The following is a 23,641-nucleotide window of genomic DNA, read 5'->3' as shown; positions in this document are numbered from 1 at the left end:
ATACTCAAAAAAGTATGCATGCTAAAAAAACTTTTTAGTATCCATTTAGATTTTTAAGTTTAATGCTTTTGGACACTTTTCCCCATGATGCATTGCACAAAGGAAATAAAGAAGCTGGAAAAATAAATAAATAAAAACTTTTGGATGGTGCTTAAACAGCTTTGTCAAAATCCCAGAAAAAATATTTTAAAAAAACTATTAAATCTTTGGAAAAACAATTTGCAGTTTAGATATGTTGATTTGTCTGTATACCGACCATACAGATAAATATGACACTAAGAAGTTATATATACAGTACATACAGTTAGTTTATTGTATTGAATAGGCTTTTTCCACACAAGACATTTTGACCTGTCATAGTAGAACAAGCCCACAAATTGCTAATAACATTAACGATGGCTCAGATTTATTCCCACTCAGCCATGACAGTGTGACAGTGAGCCAGCAGGCACAATACCAGGACCCTGAAACCAAAGCAGCTAAATGAAATTCAGCCATCGTTCATTTTATTATTTACACCTGTGCCTTTCCTACTGACATGTCAAAATGTCATGTCTGTTAAAAAGGCTTATCTTGACACAATGTAATATGAGGGTAAGAGAGATGTCTTTACACACCCAAACAGTCTTGAGAGGGAGTCTAATTAAGCAAAAGTGAAAACACTTGAGTGGGTAGACCATTGGTTTGAAGGGCCTTTAATACCTTTATAAAACCAGTGATAAATGATATACTGTATCCTTGTATGGGTATGCTGTATAAAATTGATGTCCTTTTTTATATAGCCTTATCAATAAAATATAATAAATACATACTGTATGTAACTACTGGCATAGATAGTGCAGGGACCAATCAGCCTTGCCGTACATACAGTATATGAGTGTATACTTTACACATATCACACGTTCACAAAACTGTACGTACCTTTAAGTACTGTGGTTTAGTTGAAGCCGAACATGAGAGTTCAGCAGTGCAGTAGAGCCAACATACCATGAAATAATTACAGCAAGAAAGAGAGAGTGCATGGGTCACGTTATGAGACTTTTGGAGCATGAAAATAGTTCTCACAGAGGCCAACGTGATGCACAGTATCATATAGAGTAGTGCAGCCACCAAAAGAACTGTACAGTAACTAGTGCAACTGTGCACATATGGTAGGAATCGAAAGTTGTGAGAACAATTATATCAGAGTCAGTTTTATAAGATTTTGCTATTAGGAATAATATGATGCATAATATGATGACAACAGAGGTAATAACTGAATGTAAATAACAAACGGTGGTGATTTAACAAGAAATGTACCACTTAATTGTGAGTTGTTCTAAAAAAAAAATGCTGCACAGAAAGGATTTTGTGGGGAAAATACACAGTAAAGACTATCACAGTCCAAAAATGTTGAAAATACTGTTACCAAAAAAATTAATTTGGGAAGCTCAACTTTTATTGTGTCTCCCAGCAGTTTCCCGTCCATTATATTTGGAGCACCTCTATGACCTCCATGAAAGTTGTTGTTAAAAGTTTGAATTAAACTTCTCTGAGCTGCAGGAAAAAAACATCATGCGAGACTTTTAAAAGCAGTGGTGTTTTAAACACTGGCCACTTCAAAGACAGAGAGTTCCAGAAACTGAGCAGCCTTATGTTGACAAGCCCAGCCTTGAGGACAGGAGAGCCATTGAACAGAAGCTTAGATTAAGAGTAATCCTCTGTTCGACTCGCTGAGAAGCTGCTCAAATCTCTTGTTCATCACTCTTATACCTGTTATAGTTGGTGGGGTTCTGCCAAAGTAGCAGTGCATAGATATATGAGATAACCATGACTCAGCCTAAAAAACAGCAACTTCTAATTAACCTGAAATGTTGCTAAATTGAATTTCTGTAAATGGATTCTTCACAGAAAAGTGAAGCAAGCTATAAATATCATTGCTGGAAGATGAAACCATTCACTTGTATTAAAAACAACCTAAAATACTTCCACAATAACTGAAATAAAATCACTGGCAATATGCTCTGAGAGTTATTGTCATTGCATTGTTTGCTTGTTTTTAAATTCTCTTGTATACATCTAACACACCGTGGGACTGGTCATACAGTACATTGAACAAACATCATGGGGAAGCTGGCATTTGAAACAAGCCTAATCATAACTGAACTAAATGTCTGAAACTATGAAATGAAATATCAGAGAAGAGAAAAAAAAGACTCTGTATAGTTCTGCATCAGTTACTTTTCAATTACAGCAGCCGAAGCAGAACGAAATTGTTAGTGTCATTTATCGACTGTGGTGCTCTCCATTAGAGTAACAACTGAGAGAAATCCGTCCTGTTGTATAACCACCTGGCTTTCTTACAATAACAAAGAGTTCATTTCTTCAGCTGGCCTTAAAAGTCTTTCTGGTGTGATATAAAGAACAGATGAGAAGGCTACACCAGGAAACACAGAAGAGCACATACAGACCAATGAAATCTGACCAGACAGGTAATTTTCTCACTGTAGTTCCTCCAATCAACTCCTGTAGAAGACAGAGTGAGTAATTATGTTTGTATTTTTGTCTTCTGAGAGATTAGGACTGGCCTCATCGCTTGAATTATTTTCAAGAATTAAAAAAACAAAACATATTTGCCATATAAATATTTTTTGTAGTTAAAAATAGCTTGTTTTATTTTCCTTTTGTGAATCTTGTTTGCCGTCTTAACATATGTTTGACGGTCTATTTAATAAATAATTAATAAGTGGAAAATAGTTTCATACGTTTCTGAAACAAATTAATCAATATTCCTTGTGATTAGGTTTGCTTATAAACATATCTTAAGTTAATGTCATGTCTATTACTTATGCCTTGATGATCAACCCTGGTGATGTGGACCAGGCAAGAGTAGCCGAGCGCAGACACCATCCCCAACCCCCCTATGTGTATATTTTTTTAATACTTTGTGAGGAAAAACTGTCAACCATATCCAAAGTGCAGGACCAAAGAGAAGTAAATAATGTATGCTTTTGTTAGATTCTTTGAAGACGATATGTGCTACGCGTTACCCGTTTCAAATGTGGAAGATTTCAGACCTCTGCACAGAACAGATTTTGATAATCAGAAGGTGTATCTGGTTCACAGAACTGAAGAGAATGGCAGCGCAGGCCAGCCGTGCGAAGCACAGATCCTTGCCCTTGCAGGTAAGTTGCCCTCTTAACACATCAGTTTTTCTCCTTTTAGAGCTGTTTTTCTCTGTCTGACCAAGTAACGTTGATGTGCGTGAAACTCGGAAACGTGTCAAAGCAAGTCCTTTTGTCCGATCTGTCAAGACGTGATCAGCTGGAGTCTGACACTGAGAGCCACAACAACGTCCTCGGCTCTGGCTAGCTAGATGTGCTAGTTAGATATGCTAAGATAAGTTTGGTATGTGGTCATACCTTATCATCAGTGCTTTGCATTACATGTTTACATTCGTGGTGTCGTGTTCCTAGAGTTAGCTCTCTTGTTTCGATACAGTAGTGCTGGATGTTTCGTTAAATACGTGGCATGCAACGTTAGCCAGTCACAACGGTTGTTTACAACATGTAGCTAACGCTTGCTAGCTTGTTAGCATGTTAGCGCTGACGCGCTAGTTAACTGCGTGCACACGCAAAGCTGTCACTTCATTATAAACACATCCGACAGACTGTTGTTGACCCCTTATTGTTTTTATAGAGGTTTGATGATGTAGCTGAGACGCTAGCCCGACAACTTTGGTGTGTTGCGGTTAGCTTGTTAGCTGGCTCATCTGTATGTTTGTGCCATACTGAAGGATGCGGTGCTGCAGTCATCTCCGTATCTCAGACACCTAAGCAGACATAGCAACCTGTCCGTCAGTAACATGACAGCGCATCATGTTAATGTGCTGAAGTGTGCAAGTGACATGCCTGGCGTAGCTGCAGGTACAGTAATGTTGCTCACGGTCGTTTTGTAGACTCGATGTTTAACTAGTTTACTACATCACTAATCCCCGAATCTGAGCTGTCTGGGCTGCAAGCTCGGTCCAGTCTAACTAACGCCTTCACAGTGTCAGTCATGCTAAAGCTCTGTATAGTCAGGATCATTTGCTTCACAGTCCTCTGTGATGTGCTTAGATTTTAGTTGACAGCTAGGAGAAACGTTACCAGTTTGCTAAAGTTAGTTTATTCTAGCAGAATGGAGAGACAAAACGCCCCTGGTTCGAGTTGGACAAATGGATGAAAAGAGTTCTGTTGTTACTTGAGATGAAAAATCTAACTTTTTGGGAACTTGATGAGTTTCTTCATGCTTCTATTTTTGAATTTTACAGATACAGTAGAGGAATTTGAAGACAGTATAATGCAAAAGAAGATGAAAATTCCCAAGATGTCCATCAAGAATTCAGGAAACTGTATTGAGAACAATTTTGGAGAGGAGAGAATGCCACTCAGGCATAAAAAGGTATGATCACCCAAAGTAGACAGTGGTTATGTTGTATTGCAACAGAAGTCTGTACATTTAAATGAGTTACTGGCAGTACTGGGAAATAGACGTATACTTGTACTTATCCTCACATTGACACCAGTATTATGACATACCACCACACTGCTCCTTGATTATGATTTAATGATGTTTATTTATTGATAACACAACTGAAATGACATTTTGATGCAGTGATAACATATTTAAACAGCCATGTTTGTATCTGGGAGTGCCTAGATTACTTCCAATCATTTATTTTAACATAGTAAAAACAAAGTTAAAAAAAAGAAGCATTTTGCCCTTCAGTACATTATTTAAATTGATAGTTTTGTGCTGTGTCAGTTTGGACCCTGAATAATTTTACTAATTGTAAAAAAAAAAAAAGAAAAAAGGTGATATCACCACAGTGTAAGTGTGGGTGCATGTGTGACTGCATGTGCCATGTTGATGTGTACACATGAATCTCATATATATTGATGATAACATGTCACATTTCCATAAACTTGGCAAACACCCAAAATCCCTCTTGCTATTTTTACCATATGCTGGATTAACACAAATTCAGCACTCTGGACAGCTGCCCTTTCACAGACAAATCCTCTGAGCGGCTCATCAAAGAACTCAGTGACTCCTCTCCTCCCAGTTCCTATTGAGATTCCCACAGTCAAAACAAATTGTTTGTCTGTCTGTCATGTCATTTTTAGATTTGATGTGTAGTTTTTACATCTTCTGTGCATTCAACTGTGGAATTGAATGACCTCTTGTTACACATTAAGTGCATTTAGTTTCTGCTGCAGCAAAGAGATTTGTGATATTCAGTAAAAACTAAAATAGGCCTGGCTCCAAAGACATGGCACATTTATATCATGTTCATATTCCTGCTTTGTAGTTAATACAATTCAAATTAGATTTTTTGGGCTTCCCTGAATTTACAGTTATTCTTTTCCTCAGGCCCTATCTCAGGACCATGGACGCCCCCTTTCCAACTCCTCCAAGAGCCTGGCAGCAGTAGTGGCTCGCCTGGAGAGAAATGCAGCCAGCTCCTGTATGGAAGGGGAAGAGGACCTGGATGAGGACCGGCTGGCCGAGGAGGGAGAGGATGCAGACGACGAAGATGACGATATGGAGGCAGAGCATCAGCAACATCATCACCAGCAGCAACAACAGCATTTGGAGGTGGACACGGATTGTGTGTCTGAGGTAGCTGCAGCCGTGGTTCCCAGGGTCTTGTATGAGGAGCTGGTTCACAGCTACAGGCAACAGGAGGAGGAGATGAGGAGGCTGCAGCAGGAGCTGGAGAGAACCCGCAGGCAGCTGGTGCAGCAGGCCAAGAAACTGAAGGAATATGGCAGCTTGCTGACAGAGGTCAAAGAGCTGAGGGACTTCAACCGGAGGCTGCAGGACGTACTTCTCATGAGACTGGGAAGCGGTGAGAGACCAGGAGCATGCACACCAACACACATACCACTGCTGCCTTTGCCACAGAGTTTAATAATAACATTTAACGTTATTGGTCCCCTGAAGAAATTGTCCACAAAAGTCAAATCAGTTGGTACTGAGCATAATTACCTATGTGGCAGTAAAACTGCTATTTGGGGGCTCAGAACTTTGTAATTTTAGAGTCAATATAAACTGCAACATCTGTACAGCCAGAAATTGCCAGTTACAGTAAAAAGGTGGTGGGATCCAACAGTGTAGACACACTATAATCCCAGTTTTTACTGTATTTCCACACAATTCATTGTACCCTCTCTGACATGAAAAGGATCTAAGCCATTTTTAAGAACAATGTCAAATGCCAAACATAATGTTTCTGGCAAATGGGTCTGAAAAAAGACAAAGATTCATCTGGAATATTTTTAGCTGTGAGATAAAGGTCTTTAAATAGCATTGCATTACTTTTCAGACCTTGTCTGTTTAGTTCAAAGGACTGCAGTTTAAATTCTGAGGCATTTAACTGAAATGAAGACACAGATATAGTTATAAATTAAACTTGACTAGAATAAAATTGAGGTTGGATATGTTAGCGTGGCTCATGCTGGCCTCTTATGTTGGCAGGTTGGACTAGTGGTCATAGTGACCATCGTGGAACAGAAATTTGTGAGGTCATGCCACTCAAATGTTTTGCCAAAAAATTGGTTGTGAAAGGAAGTGGGGCAAGAATTGCCTGCGTGCTTACCCATTGTAAGTTTCTCCTAATAGAAGCATAAGAAAAATGCTAATTTTGTTAATTCACCACTGTGTTAAACAATATAGGCTATTTGACAGTGATCATTTGTTGCCATAATTTATGTGTAAATGATTAAACTTGTGTGGATTTGGATTGCAGTTTTGTTTCTATATATTAATTTTAAAGACCTTATGTAGCAGTGTCACAATATTGCTATTGTGCGATAAGCCGGAAGTTAAGTCAAGTTTTTTATCCTGTGTATCTCAGGACAGGAAGTTGTACCAGCTAATAGACACTCAAAATATAACAAGATCATAATCCAGCTATAGGATTTCAATAGATCCAGTACTAAAGTAGAAAATCCAATATAGGAAGTTGAATGAAATGCACTGTAATTGTAGGTGTGATTAAAAGTGGTGTCATTGCAGTGCACAGCAGTATACAAACTGTAGCTTCGCCAGATGCTGGTGTTAACCTCACCCCCCCGTAGATCTGGACACAGGCGCCCGGCTACTGGCTAGACCATCTAATGGACAGGCTAAAGATTAGAGCACCCTGGGGTGCTGTCGGGCAGGGGATGGAGTGCGCTGACCGATATTAAAACTCATCAACTACATTGGAGCTTAGCGTGGCCAGCCACCAAGCCAGCTTAGTTACTGGGCTAAAATAACCTCCTGTCTCGAGGCACAGGCAAGCCTAGGTCCAAGCCCAGAAGCAAGACCAGAAAATTCTTGGCCATGTGCTACTAGATATCATAGGGATTAAGGTGCAACTGGCTGTCTACAACTAATATGTTGTCTAATGTTATTGGACGCTGTTGTTTTTTTGTTGTTATCTTCTATGGTTTTGGAAAGTTGACCAGCAGTTGATGAATGGCTTTTGACTGGGCCTCAGCTTAAAATGTTGACAGACATGGATTGTTGCTTGTATCCTGTAATGTTAAAAATCTTGTTTGTATCATCTCCAGAGCCTATGCATGACAATGGTACTCAGACAATCAAGGCTGAAGTGGTTGAACCCATTGTTGAGGCCCAGGAAACATGCAGAGAAGAAGCCAACACCAGTTCCAGCTACTCGCCCTCTCCCAGAACAGTATACACCTGCAATGATGGGAAGGTCAGTCTCACTGCACAAAGGAACACTCTTTATTCTGTTGGATTTTCATGATTCCCCTTTAGCTGGAACATGATTACCACCCTTTTCAACTGTTTTGTTTTGTCTTGTCTCTGTCTGATCACATGGCTATTTAACTGCCACCAAACCTGCCATATGGTCTTTGTGATGTTCCCTGTCTGTTTTCATCTCCTTTATCTTGTTTGTCTGTTCTGACATTTATTCTTGGAGGCAAAATCAACCATCCAAATGTAAACAAAAAGCTAGCCCCAGCACTGAAATTCAAAACACAGTACTGAAAAATGCCATCACTCAAAAATGGACTCACAGGCCTTTTACATGGACCAACAGACAACAAATTAATCTGGTGTTTTGTTGCTGTTAAAGCTTTGTTTTTGTCATATAATCAAACACTACATTACAGATTGTGCATTTAAACCTTCACTTGCTGATATCCAGTAACACCTCTCACCCTTGGAGAGGCCTGAACTCTGTGGGTGACCGTGGGAAGTAGCCTGATTTTGTAGGAAATGCTGTATTTCCTCTTAACACCCGTGAACCTGGGAACTTGCTGTCATAGTTGATCAGTCCCTTCCCCCTTGGCCACTGTGCCCTAGCAGGTAAACAAGGTTGAGAAGATTATTATTGTTCCTGCAAGCCCAGCCAGCATCATCATTGTTTATTAGGCTGTTAGGGTTCTTTACTCCCTCCACTGCTGTAACTCAACCAGCGTCCTGTCTCTGATGACAGGGGGGGAATTGGTACTACAAGCTCTGGGGCCTGCAGCCACTTCAAGCGTGAAGAACACTTGCAAATTAGAACTCTCCTACATCAGGGACCCCATATTAATTATTTGCACAAGAGGAATTTAAAGTGACTGACAGGTTAGCCCTAGTGAGAGAGCGAAAGGGGGAATAGGTGGAAAGGAAGGAGGAGAGATGGAGAGAGAGCGATAAGTGAGAGCAACGGTGAGGGAGGATGAAAACAATCTTGTCTAACTTGAGGGCAGTAAAAAGCTTGTTTGCTGGCCGTGGGCCTAAAGCACATTAGCTGCACAGGGAAAAGCCTTTTGGATGCTAGCCTAAAGACTTTACAGTGATAAGAGAGTAGAGAAGGCAAAGAGAGTCACATATGCCCCCTGCTGCATTAGCTCACCTAGAAGACCAGGGCAGTCTGTCTAGGCTGGCAATCGGCTTGGCGTGTTTGGTGCAGGCTTATGCAACGTGCAGTGACAGTGGGTGGAGAGCTACAGGCTAAGTTCATAGTGGAGGTAATCCAGGCTACAAGCAGCCAGTGGCCTGAGCTTATTTGCGTATCCTAGTTGGTGAAAGTGGTGCTTCTTGGGATTTGTAATTTGGTCTAAGTGTGAGCTGGTTAAGATGTGTTCTACTGCAGCTAGCTATGATCTGCCTGGTCCATTTAGATTTAGAGGGTTTTACATCCACATGGAGCATTGGAGATTGGGAACTGGCAGCACATGTCAACAAATGTTCCAGGCAAGTGGGATGTAAGCATTATCATAACGGAATAATATTTCTAAATATATAAAAATATAAGAGTGTGGTATTAAGGATTTAACTACACATGTAAATGTGTTTTTTCAGTAAAAAAGCCTTAGTCTCCAAATATAATAACAGATAAAGTGAAAGTAAGTCTTTTAAGTATGCTTCTCTCACCCACTAACTTCTCTCTTGCTCTCTCCTGTTAGACTCCTTTTTTTGACGGTTACATACATTTTGTTTCCAAAATCTAATCTGTAGATAATAATACTGTAACCACTGCATTGAAATCTGATGTTTCAGCATCTGTTGTATCTGTTATACTATCAAGGAAACAGGGATAAAATCCATGTTTTTGTCCACTTTCAATTCCCACTGGCTCAAGTTTTTGTTTTCCTTCTTAGGCATTTAATAAAACTTATTTTCACTTCACTTATTCTAAATGTGGATTAATCAAACAGGTGGGTAACTACAATAAAAATGATTTTCCCTACTGGATGGGGCAGACAGATCCTCAATAGGTAGAGTAGTGATGAGTGAGCAGGTGTGGAGTAAACTGTCCCTCGCAGAATGTAAAGTGTTAATGTACAACATTTAAAACATTTTTGATCTGCAGCATACTGTACATTCATGTTTTAAAATGTGGTGTTCACAGTCCTCTGTTGTCCTCTCTACAGGTACACCTCGGTGGTGGCATCTGGGTGGAGGAGGAGAAGTGGCACCAGCTGCAGCGGACCCAGGGAGACTCCAAGTTCACAAAGAACCTGGCTGTAATGATCTGGGGCACAGAAACCCTCAAAAACCGTAGTGTCACTGGAGTGGCCACCAAAAAGAAGAAAGATGCTCTGCCCAAACCTCCACTCTCACCCAGCAAGCTGAAAATCGTCAGAGGTAAGATTCCTACCTGCACATAAGGTTTAAACCTATAAAATGTGAGAGATGGATCCTCCCTCTGATGGATCTCTTGTAAGCTGAGACAAGTTGGAAATCATCAGGTACAGAAAAATTATCTGCTTTATTCATACATTCAAACATAATTATATTCATTACACACCAAACAAAAATAAGATCATCAGTTTTAAATTTCATGTGGTCTGACTACTCACACTCCTTCCCCAGAGTGTCTCTACGACAGAGTGTCTCAAGAGACAGCCGACAGTGCAGAGATTACGCAGAGATTGTCCAAAGTGAACAAATACATTTGTGAAAAGATAATGGATATCAACAAGTCCATCAAGAACGAGGAGCGACGGGAGTCCAAGCTGCTCATCAGACAAACAGTCAAGATGGAGAACTTCACATATGATGGCATGTAGTGATCAACTGTTGTCACGCCGGCGCCTTCTCCCCCCCCTCCCCCGTGGTCCGCAGGATATTGAGGGGACTTGATTTGGGTGATTGGAGGAATGTTTGTCACAGTTTCAGGAGTAGTTGTATTCCTTTTACACATTGGATTGGTTATTATGTGAAATGTTAAAACAAATAGGCCCCTTCTGAGCTCCCTATGTGACTTGAGCAACCATCACCTTCCTCAGTGCCCAGTTTGCAAATGTGGCTCACAGACAGCTTTACCCACTGGTCAGAAGTTGAACACATGTGAACTAGTTTGATGTGAACTGGTATGAGTATTTTTATAAGCTTTACTGTGGGATTGGTACAGAGACACGGTTTATTGACGTGTGTGCATTTGTGTCAAAAGAGAGATTAGATGTGATTGTGAGATTAATTTATTGTTCTGTGTCAGAACATAAGTTTGAGTCCTTAAACTTTTAAAAAGTAAGAGGTTATTTCCCTAGATAAAGTCTTCTGATGCTAAAAAGAAGAGGATGCTCGCTTGCATTAGATCTTAGATGTGTGAAAGGTTGGGTGATCTGGTGACTACCCAATTACTGCTGGGGATCTGAGTGTTTATTGTTGGTACTTACTGCATAGAATGGGACATCAGGGTCTCGGATGCATAAGTCTTAATTAGTAACAGCCATATTGCATATTGCAACAGAGACTCTGTTGCTCCAAGAGATTCATTTTGAGTTTGCTCCCTCCTTAAACTGTAGGTCAATCACAACACATCACTTCATTAAAAAGAGGGTTTACAGAGGTTTAACGGGAAGTATGACTCTAGAGTATATAGTTTTGTGCTGTATTTGTTTTGTTTTTTTATGTTGATCTTTTAGTTATGAACATTTGCCATCAATGAGAGGACACAAGGAAAGGTTTTAGATGTGATATTCCTGTGTTACTCTTAATCAAACCTGTCACTTGCAGACGATTTGACTGTTTAACAAGTTGTAGTGGTACAGGCACGTTGATGCCTAGAAAGGCCTTAAATGGATTTGGCAATCACCAGGGGCTGGTATGCCCCTGGGTTTTCTAGTAAGCTGTGATTGTAAATGTATAGTAAGCTGAAGTGATGAAGCTTCACCTGCACTTTGCTGTGAGAATGTAAGAGATGGCTAGGTACTATTTTCTGTGTGATTCACACCATTAAGTTGAGCTGAGCCGGGCTACTCGCTATCCCACCCCTCCTGTAGTTAAAAGATGCTGTGCTGCACGGGAAAATGTGGGGAAGAAAATCAGGGCACAGCTCTGCACGGTTCAGGTCATCTTCTTGTGGAAGGAGTGTTAGCTGTGGGTAAAGCTGTCTGAAACACTATTGTGCTGTTGATGTTTTCTGGGCCTCCTGAACCCATAATAACCCCCCTCTTTTTTAAGCCACACCACTGGGGAACAAAGTAAGGTCGCTCCAGTGACAATTTCCTCTGAGCTATGCCATCAGAACTTTGAAAATGTCCTCTTTTTCTTGTATGTTTTTTAAAGTTTATTTTTTTCTCTTCGGTTGTTTTATTGTTGGTTTGTGTGGCTGTCTGCAGGCTGGAACTAAATGCTGCAGATTGAAATCTCAACTGTGACCTAGCAGTGGCTAACTGTGAATCTGCTGCAGAGCTGCCCATCAAGCCTTTCTCCTCTTCACACTCTAGATTCTTGTATGTCGGTTGGTTTATTTCTCTCTATCATTTTTGTCTGTCTTGGTTTTTGTTATTTCAAAAGTTCAGATCAGCCTTTTGTTAAGCTACCTTTATGTTTTGGAGATATTTTAGTGTACATAAAACACATCTTTTTTTTTTAATTTTTCACCAAACATGGATATTTCAGTTTCTAGTCATGTTACATGTTATAGTTTTAAGGTTCTGGTCAAGTTCTGGTTTATCTAATTGATGTTGTAATTCCATGTTACCTGACAATTTCTTGTGTTTCTTTTTACACTCATATATTTTGTTTGTTTGTTTTTTCCATACGAATTGTTGGCTTTAAGCTTGATATTGTATCCAAATGTAGATCAGTGGAATCTACAAACAAAAGAAAAAAATATCTCCCTTTCTTAGCCAAAGTGATCTCTGAGGACAAGAGAGACAAGGCTTCCCTTAAAATCAGATTTTGAAAGAGCCCATACATTATATTACATTCACAACATGTGATATTTGATAAGCCTCACTTGGAATCTACCTTGGATTTCTAAAAATCTGCCACAGTAAGATGAGATTCTGTATCATTAAACCATTGTACTCGAGCAATGGAGATGCAGTATTTAGATCAACACAAATCATTTACATTGAATGCACTTTAAACTTCTGGGCAATTTCCTCAAACTTAAAGGCATACTATGCAGGATTAGTCGGTTGCTGTTTGTAAACACAACATTCAAAGTTGACCCTTCCTCCCCCAGCTCAATGACACCAGAGCACGAGAGAGAGCAGCAGTGGTCGAGCAAGCTAGAGGGTGAATAAAGAGAGGGAGAGGTGGTAGCAGAACAAAGCAGTGAATTAGATAAATAAAATGTAATTTTTTGATTGTTTCATGGTTGTTAGCCGTGTGTGTGTGTGTGTGTGTGTGTGTGTGTGTGTGTGTGTGTGTGTGTGTGTGTGTGTGTGTGTGTGTGTGTGTGTGTGTGTGTGTGTGTGTGTGTGTGTGGCTCAGCCCCACCCTCTGTCAAACAGAGACCTTTTCTCTTCACACATCTGAGACAGAGAGCACAGCGGAGCAGAAGAGAGAGACAGCAGTGTAACATGGTCGCTACACTCACACGCTGTTATTGGCTGGGGGCTACATATTGCTGCCCAAAAGTTTATGCCTACAAACATCCCGAACACAGCAAAATAATAAGAAAATACAGGCAGAGGGCAGGGTCTCTGTAGATACATACACCACCACCACACACTTCTAGTGGGTCATAAGTGATGATTGAGAGGGATTATTTTTGTATGAGCCTATAAATTGTCAATTAGGAAAATCCTGCACAGTATGCCTTTAAAGAAATGTACTTGTGGTATTCGTCCTTTTTTAAATGTCTATATACTAGATTAAGGCCTAGCGATCATTGTATTATCATAAAGCACCTTAGAACATTTTGGTTTATTGTTTTGTATGGCAAGAATGAGTTATGGGATATAGTTTTGTTTGTCGGTCAGATATGCCCCGGACACGCCGACGCTCAACAACAAGCTTGATAGATTTAATACTTCCAAAACGAATATTTAAATCTTAAAAGATTTATTCGAGGTGTTTGGAAAAAACAATTTTCCACAAGTCACACTATGTTGAAACTGGATTCTCTAACTCCACCATGGCCTCCTGAACAAATTGACAAGCAAAAGTCAACAACTCTTAGCTTTCAAGCCCAAATCGCGATTCACCAATCTTAAGACTTTTACCTTTTGAAATGTGCACTCTGACTGGAATATGTGCTTTAACTTAATGTGTCAAGATGCTGGTTATGTGTAGATATGACTTATATAGAGGATAAATGTGTGTTTTTACAAATGAGTGGTAAATGTAAGCCAAAGTATTGAATGCTGAGATCAAGCTAAAGAAAGGCGGGATGCTGACTGAGGAATCAGCAGGGTTTGCACAAAAAAATGGCCCATGCCAAGGTAATAGAATCTAGTGAATCTTAATCCACCAAAATGGTGACATGTTATTGATAGATTTTTTGGATTTCTGAAATTATCCAATATTCTTTTTCCTTTAGTTTTTTTTTTTCCCTGTACAAAGCAACATGTGAGGTTTACGTGTGCTAGCATGTATTTAAAATACATGCTGTTTAAAAGAAAGAAAAGATTTCTGCTGTGCAAAGCAACCTTGCTGAAATTCTGACAAATTGTCGTGTATTGTGTTTGTGTTTGTTTCTTTGTTGTTTGATGCCAAAAGGGGATGGGGGTTAAAATAATGCTTTAAGATAGAGCATTAATAGAGCTATTACATCATCTTAAATGTTAACTTGCTTTCAAAGGCTGGTTTCCAGGAGCACGATTAAGCCTAATCCTTTAACTAAAACCATCTTTAGCGGATGAAATCTGTATGGAAGTGCTGTATGTTTTTAACCCAGATTTGGCTTAATCTGTGATGGCAAGGCCAATCTCTATCAAATGTACCAAGTCACTTGCAGAGGAGCAGTTTGGGTTTTAGCAGCATATTAGTTACATACACCAACAAATAACCTGGCATAAATGGATACTGTAGGCTAGCTTGGCTCTGTAAGACAACACCAGACCTTCCAGTACTCTCACTGTCACACTCAAGTAGCGATAGGGAGGAAGTTTAACCTCACTAGCTCTGTGATCCTCTTCTGTGCCACCTGTAGTTCCTTACTCCTGACATTGGCATCCATACCTGACATTTATATGGACTGGATTTTAAAAATGCACATGTATCAAGATAATAACAAATCCTGTCCTCCTCGCTTGGTGTTTTGGCTTATGTTGTGAACACCTGTCAAATCTTTCAAAGTGAGGGAGCTTTATGTTGCTGTTTGACGGGCTGATTGGGAAGAGAGATCAGTTCTAGCTTCACTGTGTGGAACAAGATAAATGGCTTTATCTTGCACTTTTCACAGCTAAGTGTACACAGAACACATTATTGTTTGAGCCTCAGATACAATGTCAAACTTACTTCAAAATGCGAAAAAAAACGTGAGGAACACATTGTTAGGTCTATATTTTTCTTAAGGTATCAGTAACTTTGTATACAATCCACAAACCGGTTCTACTTCATCTAACTTCACCGTCCTACCTCATTGTTACTCTGGTGTTTGTTTGTCAGTGACTGTAAACTATGTGTGTATATTAAATCTATAGGAAAGGTATACCTGGTTACTCTCAACATGTACAGATTATAAAACTTGTAAAACACCTCAGTTCACAATATCATTCTTAGAAGAAATCAGTTTTATTACCTGCTTAAAGATGCTGCTGTAAAGGGGTGTCTGCGTGAGGGGTTGTCTCTGAATATATATCTTTGCTCTTTGCTATGTTGTGCAGTTGATCAGTGGTTGTGTTCTGTCTCTGTATTGCATTCTGAGATTTTTACTGGTTGACGGTGCTACCAGCAAACAGTTCTAAACTGATATGTCTATCGGACCTCAAATGGTGCTGTTTTTCTATGTTTTTATCCTCATACAGCTATGTTTTATTCAGGTGTGTCAACCGCCACTATCCCCTCAGCTTATCAACTTAATGAGATTTAAAGCCAAAATATTTCGCAAAATGTTAATCCTGCTATTACTGTATCAACTATATGCTATCCATCCAAATATTGTAGATAGTGATTATATCCTCAGCTGTGAGTTTCAGAAGTACCTCAGAACCTGCTGATTTTAAATGGATGCATCTGCTTTTAGCACCTGTTCTCTATCAATATCACATTGTTGCAGTGTATTTCAGAAATATGCATTTTTACTGGTTAGATCAGGTTACGCTATAGGTAGTACATTAAATCACACTCAGATGGCAGTTAAATTAAAAAGGATACCACTGTTCACTGGTTGCACGCCAGATTGTCATAACAAAAGAAATCTCAGTCTGACTGTGCAGCGTATATTACAGTAGAGGAGGTCCTCAGCAAAACCATGTTCTGTTTGAGTCTAGTCCGCCTTGTTTTACAGAAAACAGATTCCATTGGAAGTTTAAGATGATAGTGTGACATCTATCAGAAAATTGGGAATACACTGATGGTATAAACTACAACCCCATCTGGCTGAAAATTAAATCTGTCATAAATATTATGGAGATCAGTTTTCATGGTATACTCATGAAGACTGTTTTGGAAGTTTGTGGGTCAATTTTATGTCCGAGTGATTTTATCTGGGTACCACTTTTACCTGTTATTCACTAATTCTGTTAAAAAATAAAATGTAATTTTTGGTAATAGTGTAGCAACTAGTAAATGATTGGCATACCCATATAGTGTCTGGACTCGGCTTAATTATTCTAAAAGTGCATTATATTTCTTCTTTTGCCCAATGCAGTGACACCAATGGAATCTTTTCTGCGCCAAAGTGTTTGAAATATTTTGAGGTTTTTGGGGTGGTTTGCTCTACCTGTCAGTATGTACATTTGGTTTTTTGTTTTGTTTTTTTTACTCTGACCACGTCTGTGAACATGAAATGTGCTGGATAAAATCCTCTCTACTGTGAGCAGTGTGTGTTCAAATACATAGCAGTTGGTTTCATGGAAGCACTTAAGCCATTTGTTGGACTGTTTCATAATGGTTCAATTGTAAGCTTTGCTCTGGTCCAGGGATTTGACCCAGAGAGTTGTGTGTGTAATTGAATTCCTATGCAGGTGTTGAGTTGTAATCACCTGGTACCACATCAATGTTGGGTGGAGGGCAAACCAGGGAGAGAGATTAACTGGAGGGTGTTCAAACCTTTGAATGTGTATGCACAGCCTTGAGATTGAGTCAAAGGGGACAATGGCGACATAACAAATCCGAACTATTACTACATTTTCATACTCATTTAGTGAGTTGAATTAAACTGAGCTATACAGGGCTGCTTGGGTATACCTGTCTGTAGTTGTAACTGCATTGCAATGATCATTAGGGAAAGACAGGGTTGTTACTGTATGGAGTATTGCCAGTTGGTATGATAATGTGAAAAGAATTTCAAGTCTATTGCAGTAAACACTCCCTTTCCCTACTTTAGCTTTTCCAGAGGCAACCCTACAGAGGCAACCCTACTTATAACATAGAAAATGTTATAAGTATATGCGATAGTCTTTGCTAAACCGGCCACACCTCTGCTATGCGAGCAACTCTTTGATGCTTAGCATCCTGTTCTGTGTTTTCTCTTGCTGCATTCAGGAACACCTGTTTAATGTATAGATAAACAGAAATAAATCCAGACTTTTATTCTATCAGCACAAACCTCTTGTTGTCTTTTTTTTGTCTTTTCCTGCTGCACGTCTCTTGTCAAAGAAACAATCTTCAAGACAAGACTCATGTTGGAAACTGAAAACTAAGGTTACAGCCACATCTAACTTGTACAATACCAAGGATCCCTCTTCCTCCACTGTACTGTATTTTTGTGTTTAATGGACAGAGAGTTTGATGAGAAGATAGATACCACTCTGTCTAGGATGAATATGAAGCTCCTGCCAGCAGCTTCTTAGCTTAGCTTAGCATAACGACTAGAAACGGGGGGGGGGGGGGGGGGGGGTACCTATTTTTTTTAAATCTGTAGAAAAGTTGAAGTGTAAAAACATCAATTTGACACTTCATGTGCGGTTATGTGGCAAACTGTTTCTTGGCTGGAAGCAGTAACTTCTTGGATTTTAGCAGTTTCCTATTGCTTTCAACCTTTGTGCTAAGTTAAGCTAACCGGCTACTGGCTGTAGCTTTATACCTAGCAGACTGACATTTTGGGAAATACCTTTGCAGAGATTTTTATGAGAATATATCTAACCATTTCTTTAATTGTGGTACCTGCATCAAAGGAAGTCCAAAACCATCAGCAGACATCAACATTTTCAATCAAGTCTGACTAATCATTGTAGCTGTACCCTATTGTTCGTTGTTAAGACAGTTTTTCTGAATTTGCAGGGGCTCTGAGTGAGTAGTAACTTAATTTTCATAGCTGGTATTTTCACCTCAATCTGTGTATTTTAAAACCACAAAATCAGGGTTAAATCTGGTCACTAGGCGTGCTAACCTATATTATAACTTAAAGGTGTTTTTTTTTTTCTACTGGAATACCACTTAACGGGTGTCAAAAGAGTTTTTATTTTCAGATTGATGGCCATGTGTGCTAAATGGGTTTCATAAAATCTTCATGACCCCTAGGCTAATGCAAATTTCTCAGCACATAGCGACCCAATAAACTTAATTTAAATGCAAAATTAAAATTAGAGTTTGCTGGACAATAGTAGAGATTTACTTTTAAAACATGTCACCCAGGAGTCTGACGCCATAAAGACAGACAGAGTAAGATGAGCTCTAGTGTTATTTTTCTGACAACTTATTCCACCATACACAAATCAGTGTAGCTGTTAAGGTTCCAGTGCCTTTTCACGCCACATCCGACGCCAACTTTCCATCCTCATGGGCTCTGTAATCAACTTCTGCCACCACAAAAATCAATCCTGCTCGCCTTTACATCCACAACTCTTTGAACACAGTTTTGTGTTTCAAATTTGGTGTGTTTGTGTGTGTGAGCGCATATCTGCAGTGAAGGTGAGGGATTAACAGGCAGATTGTTCTCAGTGTCGGCCACAAGATAACAGGATGGCAGAGACCAACAGTTCATCGTCCCGTATTTGTTCATTCGGTTCCCTTGCTGGTGGCCTGCCGCTGTGCCACACAGCATGCCGATGATTGGCAGTGCTATATCTAACATGTCCCAAGTCCAAACAATATTGCAATATCAACTCAGCTGCATGAGAGCAAGATAAGACAGAAATGGGGTGTTGACATATCAGATTGCTTGTAAGATGGCTTGTTTGGAGAGGCTTCAATCTAAAATAAGCCCCATCACTGAATGCTGGATTTGGTTGAGTTCACATTGGAAACTGATAGGAAGTGGTCATTGTGAATGCCATTTCCTCCCTGTTTCCTTATGAATAAACTGAGCTCTACTCACTCCCTCATCTCCCCATTCCTCTCCCCTGTCTGGCACACTGATGCATTTCCATATATTATTGCCTCTGTAAGCAAGTGTGTCATGCGGCCAGGCTTTTCCTACAGCCCAAGGGGACTTCTCAATGTCATTATCACTAAAGCCTGCCACATGCCTGTAATGTATTGCCGCCTGGCTTTATTGGCAGCGTGATGATTCAGTGGTTGTGATGATGGATTAGTGCCGGCTGGGTCGAGCTGGGCTGGGCTGAGCTGGTCCAGACTGGGCTGGGCTCTGCAGCCTCGCTGTCTGTCGCATAAACACTGTCCTCCTCACACACTGCAGTATAGAGAAAGACATATTGTATTTATGTCACACACACAACTTAATGAATATGGTCATTTCAGTGCTTTTATGGAGCTTCTTGGAACATTGTCTGATTCATCTTGTCCACCTTTTGCTTTTCATGCAGACATGGTGCACACGGTAGCGCCGCATAATAGGTGGCAGTAATGCATTCTCTTTATGACATTGTTACTGTTTTGAATGTGAAAATATAACAGCTTTTGTTGCCTCCTGGAAGGGGAAGTTCAGAGAGGTTGCGCTGGGTGCATATGTTACCACGGAGTAACAAGGTTTGATGTTTTCAGGAGCTGCAAAATGCATACATACACACAGGGTTTGGAGGAAGGACACAGTGGCATGTTTTATTACTGAATATGAAACACACTCTATATAACAAAGCCTCCCAGGCTGAACTAAACTAAATGGTACATTGGCTACCAACTAAAAGTCTAAACCTAACACTCAGCTCTTGATTGCAGGCCTTTCAGTCTCTACCGGCTGGCTTGCTGATGTACACTGTCACACTGGTTTTGGTTCCAGCCTCACTGCAAGGAAATGCTTGTGGCATCCTCACATTGTGTTTGTTGGGTTTATCAGGGCACAAGAATGTAAAATATATGGTACATGTATCAAACATGTACACAAGAAATTCAGCATCAAATGGAAGATATTAACATCCTAAAACACTCACAGGACTGTTGATAAATCTGTCATTGCTCATGTAAAATATTTTGTCTAGTTTGTCCATATCTGACTGATACAAAACACTGGTTTTGTCTCCATTTGACCCACACAGATGTTTGCTCAACCTGCTTTATTTCTCCTTTAAAGGCATGGAAAGCTTTCTTATTATTGTAAAATAATTAGAAAGTAATAAAAGAGTCAAGTTTATACTCTTTTAATTGAATCTTATTCGTGCTATTAGTTGATTGGAGGCAGTTAACTGTCTCATTTCTGAGAGATTTATTTTCCTTTATCAGCAGTTCTGTTCCACGTAATCTTCCATATGCAAAATGTGTGTCCATTACATTATCTGCATTGCCAGTAATAATGTCGAATCATCTTTTTCACACACATTGATGAACTACCAATCAAGCCCACAGTGACTTTCCTTCCCCTGTTCCTTGCAGTACATACCTTAATTCTATCCCCCCTGTACTACATCCAGCTGCATGTCCCCATGTTGTCAGTTAACTGTATGTAAGATAAGATATGGTGGTAAGTCTCGACGCTGGCTGTTAAATTTCTCTCTGCTGCCAGCGGTATTCAGAGGTCCTTATCATTTTTAAGAAGCTTATTTGGCTGGTGCAATGATAAAAACTGGTAAGGTTTAGAATCCATCAGCCCCTCCGGTGAGTGGATGCAAAACTGAGCTTTCTTACCCTGGATTGACACACACACACACATGCACACATACATACCTGTGTATGCACACACACACATGTACTTAAACACAGAGCTTCCAAATGGCCTCTATTAATGCAGATGGCTCCCCCAATTAGCAAGATTCAAAGCGATGATGAATTTTTCATTCTCTGAACATTTAAGCTAATTATGGCCCAAATGAAGCAAGTTCCAGTGAATCACCATGGCTGGGTCTGCCAATGGCAGCCAATGTCACTGTCACAGTGCCACTCTGCACCACCACCCTAATCACTACAGCTGCTTAATATTCATCTCCCACTGCTCTCGTCGCCTCTCTACTTCCTGACTCACCTCACATATCCTCTCTTCTTTTCTCCTCCCTCCTCTCACTTTGCTTCTTGCTCCTTTAACTTTTACTTCTCTCCTTTCTCCACTGTCCTCCACACACTTTTTTCCTTTCTTTCTGTCTCCCACGCCTCTCTCCCTCTGTGCTTCTCTCTCACCAGAGATGTGTTGTATAAAATGGAAATCAACTAATTGAACTAATAGCATTTTAATGATAATTTAATGTAGTAAATAAAGCTTGTTACAAGCTAAGCAATTTTGTTAGATTTCAAGGGCAATCAATCTGTGTCCGGTACAATCTGCTCACCTTCTTGATGATGGGAGTGGGGTGTCAGCAGTGTGTTTCCACTCATGCAATCTACAAATCTGACTGTATTCATGTCAAGATATAGATCCACAAAAATTACCTATGTACAGACTCATTCCCCATTTTGAAATCACAGTCTGAGCCATACGTTTTTTGATGTTGGTGAATCAAATTGCCTGATCTTAGCTAGTGTGTCATCATTTACATATTACGTTAAAACGGTAAATGTTGCTTACTTCATGCAAAGAGGCTGGTAACATAAATAGTATGTAGTCTGCTGCCATATCAGGATGGTCCATATCAGTTACACACTCACTACTACTGCCTTCAGACAATCTGGCAATCTACTTCATGACCATGATACAATCAGTTTAACGGTAATGGTAATGTATGCATTTGTATGTCATATTAACAGTCACTTGATCATTTACAGCCAGCACTCTGAGTTGATTGGTAGTGCAAAGTTTACAACCCAAAACTCACCAAACTAGAAGTTACAAGGTTGTCACCTGAAAGAAACAGGGTATTCTGTTTTAATTATGTACTGGTTTTTTTATCTTTTAAAGTGTTTTTAAGGAAAGCATGTAGATCATGCTGTTACAAGATAACTTACTTTTAGCTTGTTGTACTTATTCAGAGCAGCTCATTAGTTTGACATTATCCCTTTTAATCATGTGGTCTGTTTAGAAACAAAGTTTATGCCCAGTGGTTGTTCGTGCCATTTCCTTGTTTGTTGTTGGTTTAGTTTATCATAATCAATTCTCCTCAAGAAATTAACATACCTGAGTTGTTTCAAGTCTGCTTAGCTTTGTGAGTCATTCTTATCCATTAAAGAGATTAGATTTACCTTGTAATTAAAGATTAATAGTTCGTTCTGCATTTGGATTCTTCTGCACATTTTTATCAACCATCCCCGCAGACTAAACAAATTGAAAATGATGAGGAGCTTGAGCTAGAAAGAGAAAAGAATAAAGTGCCGTGAGAAAGAAAAACAATTTAATTTCTCTTTTTATGTTGTACCACTGGTCATTTAGCGAGCCTCTTTATTTAAATGGTAATGTGAAGCCAGCTAAACAGGCATGGCGAATCAGCCTGAGAGGGAGACTTCAAAAAAGCTGTGGTGTTTTCAGGCTCCGGGAGTTTATCTGGGTCTTTCCTCCTGTCGTCTGACAGAGGGAGGCATAGTGGGGAGCAGATTGAGCGACAAGGATAAGTTCTTCTCGGTGTTGGAGTATAATTAATTAGGTGTGATAAATTATACCATTTCTAGCAAACCCTGGCAGCGTTGGCACACACACACACGCACACACTAACACACACACAATCAAGTGCATGTGCACTCCTTCTCTGTCCATATATGCCTATACATGCCGTAGGTGGTTTGAGGGGGAATGCTATCCCCCTTGTTAGCAAAATGACCAAAATACATCCCCCTTGTTAACCTGCCATCCCCCCTCTCCATCCCCTAGGAGCAGAGAGAGTGCAGGGGCAGAGGGGTTGTGTAGGTGAATAGTCTGCCTGACTCATTTATCCTTTATCTTACTGAGATTTGTGCAAGTTTGAATCTATGGCCTGAAATATCAGTAGCCTGACTGTGATGTGTATTGATAAATCCATGGCGCTGTCCACGGTGCTGAAGTAGCAGACAGATTTGTAATTGTGCCTTTTTCTCTCACTCCCATCATTTTGTCAGTTTCATCTTGGATCTATAATGTTCTCTAAACTATATACTATAAATATTCAATTCTACACTATATTGTAGCCTATATACTCTATAGAGTAATGTCACCTTCATGATCAAAGTGACAAATAGCAACATGTAGTTACAGAAGACTGAGAGTATCATAGAGACACACTGCTGCTTGTATTTCTATAATATTCCTATAATATTTCTATATTCATTTAGTAGTGTCTGTACTGCTGAAAATACACCCCCAGACCAAGCCACCTCTGTAACAAAATATTTTAGGGGAGACATGACTACAGATGTTGTTTTTACTGTAGATGTTTGGCATAACCTGGGAGTGGAGTGGGTAATGTTACTGAGGACATTAAACTGCACTGACCACATCGTGCTCAGCTGTTGCAGTTACATAATTCGAGGTAAAGTTTATACCGTCAAAACTATGGTGTGTTTTGAATAAGCATTATTTAAATGCTTGATTTCC

The 23,641-nt window shown here is 39.8% G+C and overlaps 2 protein-coding genes across 5 annotated transcripts in view; both read left to right on the top strand.

Moving 5' to 3' along the window:
- The window catches only part of agbl4 (AGBL carboxypeptidase 4), a 432,805-nt gene that overhangs the window by 358,702 nt on the left and 50,462 nt on the right, over window positions 1–23,641 (top strand). The window lies entirely within an intron of this gene.
- Window positions 495–13,039, top strand: bend5 (BEN domain containing 5). Of its 2 annotated transcripts, none has more exons than XM_042416291.1 (6): window positions 495–3,164; window positions 4,292–4,422; window positions 5,395–5,872; window positions 7,581–7,729; window positions 9,903–10,116; window positions 10,345–13,039. In XM_042416291.1, exons 1-6 carry the CDS (start codon window positions 2,981–2,983, stop codon window positions 10,539–10,541), a joined length of 1,353 nt encoding a protein of 450 aa, XP_042272225.1. In that variant the 5' UTR covers window positions 495–2,980; the 3' UTR covers window positions 10,542–13,039. The 2 variants fall into 2 exon arrangements, with proteins under 2 accessions (XP_042272225.1, XP_042272226.1); XM_042416292.1 differs by lacking the exon at window positions 495–3,164 and adding an exon at window positions 3,248–3,387.

This window comes from Thunnus maccoyii, chromosome 7, assembly GCF_910596095.1.
Source record: "Thunnus maccoyii chromosome 7, fThuMac1.1, whole genome shotgun sequence".
Taxonomy (NCBI): domain Eukaryota; kingdom Metazoa; phylum Chordata; class Actinopteri; order Scombriformes; family Scombridae; genus Thunnus; species Thunnus maccoyii.
This window is presented reverse-complemented; position numbering and strand designations above follow the sequence as displayed.